The sequence below is a fragment of the Benincasa hispida genome, chromosome 10 (genome assembly GCF_027475165.1).
Source record: "Benincasa hispida cultivar pf3 chromosome 10, pf3_genome.v1.1, whole genome shotgun sequence".
In the NCBI taxonomy this organism is placed as follows: domain Eukaryota; kingdom Viridiplantae; phylum Streptophyta; class Magnoliopsida; order Cucurbitales; family Cucurbitaceae; genus Benincasa; species Benincasa hispida.
Genome location: NC_143487.1, coordinates 31,861,640 through 31,864,396, shown reverse-complemented (window position 1 = coordinate 31,864,396; position 2,757 = coordinate 31,861,640). Strand labels below are relative to the sequence as shown.

Here is a 2,757-nt window from a genome sequence, read left to right as displayed (position 1 = left end):
AACAATCACTTCTATTTGAGTGTTTAAAAAATTGAATTCAAAATTTTATGTTATGTATATGAATACTTTGTAAAGAATTTGTTATGTTTTGAGAATGGAAAAGATTTCAAGGTATTTTCGTTTTTATCTTAGAAAAGTTAGGAAAATATGTGTACAGTTGAAAATTAAAATTAACAATAGTAAAAAAAAAAAAATATATTATTTACAAAAACAACACTAGATACCCCAACTCAACTTAACTTTGTTCCAAAACACAGACAATAATTACTAACTCAACTTAACTCTACACAGTAAACAGAGATATTGTAACTCTCTAGATAATAATTATCAACTCAACTTTCTGTTTTTATCGCGCACCACGAGCCCTAAGGGGTCAAAAAAATAAGTTTTTTAAAAGAGCCCAAAATTTAAAAATAAAACTTTAAAGAGGGTAAAAAATGTCCATTTTCATTAAATGTTCAGTAATTAAAAAAAAAACAATTATATGAATTACTATTTATGATCCAGTAAATTAAAATATATTGAACAAAAAATCATTTTTATGATTAAATTACATGTTTAATCTTTAAATTTTAAAACTTGTATTTCTTTGTTCAACGAACTTTAAAAAGTGTAAAGTTAACCCTTTAATTTGTGTGTATAGTCTTAAACTTTAAACTTTTAATTTTGTGTTTGACAAATTCCTGAATTTTCAATTTTTTTGTTTAATAAAGTCATAGTTCATTAACTATTGGATTTTTTTTCTTAAAAAATACATACATGGATCTACTGATAGAAAATTGTTTAAATTTCATTAAACGTAAATTCAATTTTACATCTAATAAATAAAAAATATAGATGTCAACAAAATATTAGACATGAATTGAAAGTTTAGAGATTTATTAGATATTTTAGAAGTTTGTGAACTAAATTTACAATTTAATTTTTTTTATTCATTATAATATTTTATCAAAGCTTAAACTAACCCCTGAAAAGGAAAAAAAAAAAAATCTAGATTTAACACGCTGAAAAAAAAAAATAAAAAATTGACATGAATAAATTAAGACTTTTGGAATACGCACTTCTATTTCTAGTCATTTACATTGCAAATGGTAGGAAATTACCACAACCAACAGCCATTTGACAATGACGACGAGGAGTTCTCAAGCCAGGTCAAGTCAACTCCTTTATTTATTATTATTATTTTTTATTTTTTTATTATTTTTTAATTTTTAAATTTGATTCATTAAAAAGGTATCCAAACAACACTATACAGAAAATGCAGAGAAAGAATCAAGAAATTGTCTACCTTAGAACAGAGATCAGCAGGAAAAAGCCTCTTTGGTTTGTTAATATATACATAAACTCCTAACGTTTGTTCCAACCCACATTAAAATATGAAGAACTTCCTTTCCATCTTTTCAGTTTCCATTTCACTTTTCTTCCTCTTCTCTCTCTCCATAGCTGCTTACTCATGGATTTTCTACTTGTCTACCACAATTCACAAGGACTATATGTTCTTATTCTGCAATAGCTTACTAGTTTTTATTTGTCTAAATTCTCGCTTGAGTGTTTCATTGGAGAAAGATCGTCGACAGGAACTGGCTGAAAAGAGACAAGCTGCAGGGTGTTGTGAGAGTAGACTACTGGATAGATGGAGAACAGTTGGAGACCTCGGCGAAACTCTATCCGTTGTCGTTGAAGAGACTTATGGCGATGATTATTATGGTGATCTAGCTGCAGGAGATGATGAAACTTTACTTGTTAAAGTTGAAGTAACTCCAACTGATGAATTAGACGCAGTGGAGGATGATAGGACTCTCTCAGTCGTCATTGAAGAAACTAAAGGTGATGAATTAGAAACGGTGGTGGAGGATAATAAGACTCTTTCAGTCATTGAAGAAACTCAAGATGAAGACTTTGAAGTGGTGGAGGATGCTAAGACTCTCAGAATCATTGAAGAATTTCGAGATCATGAATTAGGAATAGTGGAAGGTGATAAGACTCTTTCAATCTTTGAAGAAACTCGTAATGATGAAGAACAAGAACAAGGAGGCAGCGTTGATTCCATCAGCTTGGAGGAGTTGAACAGAAAGTGCGAGGAGTTCATAAGAAGAATGAAAAAGGACATAAGGATTGAAATTCTAACAATATGATGCCGTTAGAACCAACAAAATGTTGTTCTTGTAACTAAAGTTGGATATTTATGCAGTGAAAGGAAGTGAAACAAATGAATATTGAAACATAAAATTGGATTTAATCGTGTAGATTAAATTCATTGTTTAAAAACTTTCAAATTGGATTTAAACTTCCAATTAAAATGATGTTTCACGTACAAATTTAACATGTATGAAAGTTAAATTTGTAGTTTCTTCAATTTGAATGAGTTATGTTTGATTTTTGTCAAGTAACAACTCAATTGGGTTAAATTTAACAAATGTTTCAATTTTTGTATTTATTCGATTTTATTTTGTATTTTCGAGAGTTACTAAGTTACTAGCCTATAATATCAACTTGGTTCTTCATCTGTAGTATCTCATTCCAAATTGAAGAGTTCTCTCTTTTTATTCTTTCTTTCTTTTGTTCTTGAGTTGAGTTGAAAGCACGCATCCAAGAGTTTTGTTAGGTCCAAGTAGTTCGATGTTGCAATTCTACCGAAGTTATTCGTTGTATCCTGCTAAGACGATCATTGTAGTCTGCTTACAGCCCATGCATAACAAATAATTGTCTTTAGGACAACGCTTATCAGAAGCATGCCTCGACTATGTTTTGGAGTCT

At 29.5% G+C, this 2,757-nt stretch overlaps 1 protein-coding gene across 1 annotated transcript; it reads left to right on the top strand.

Annotated features, from left to right (window-relative positions):
• The first annotated feature begins 1,255 nt into the window (after positions 1-1,255).
• LOC120088789 (uncharacterized) lies at positions 1,256-2,504 on the top strand. Its single transcript, XM_039046227.2, has one exon. It carries the CDS (start codon positions 1,377-1,379, stop codon positions 2,133-2,135), a length of 759 nt encoding a protein of 252 aa, XP_038902155.2. The 5' UTR covers positions 1,256-1,376; the 3' UTR covers positions 2,136-2,504.
• Positions 2,505-2,757: the final 253 nt, after the last annotated feature.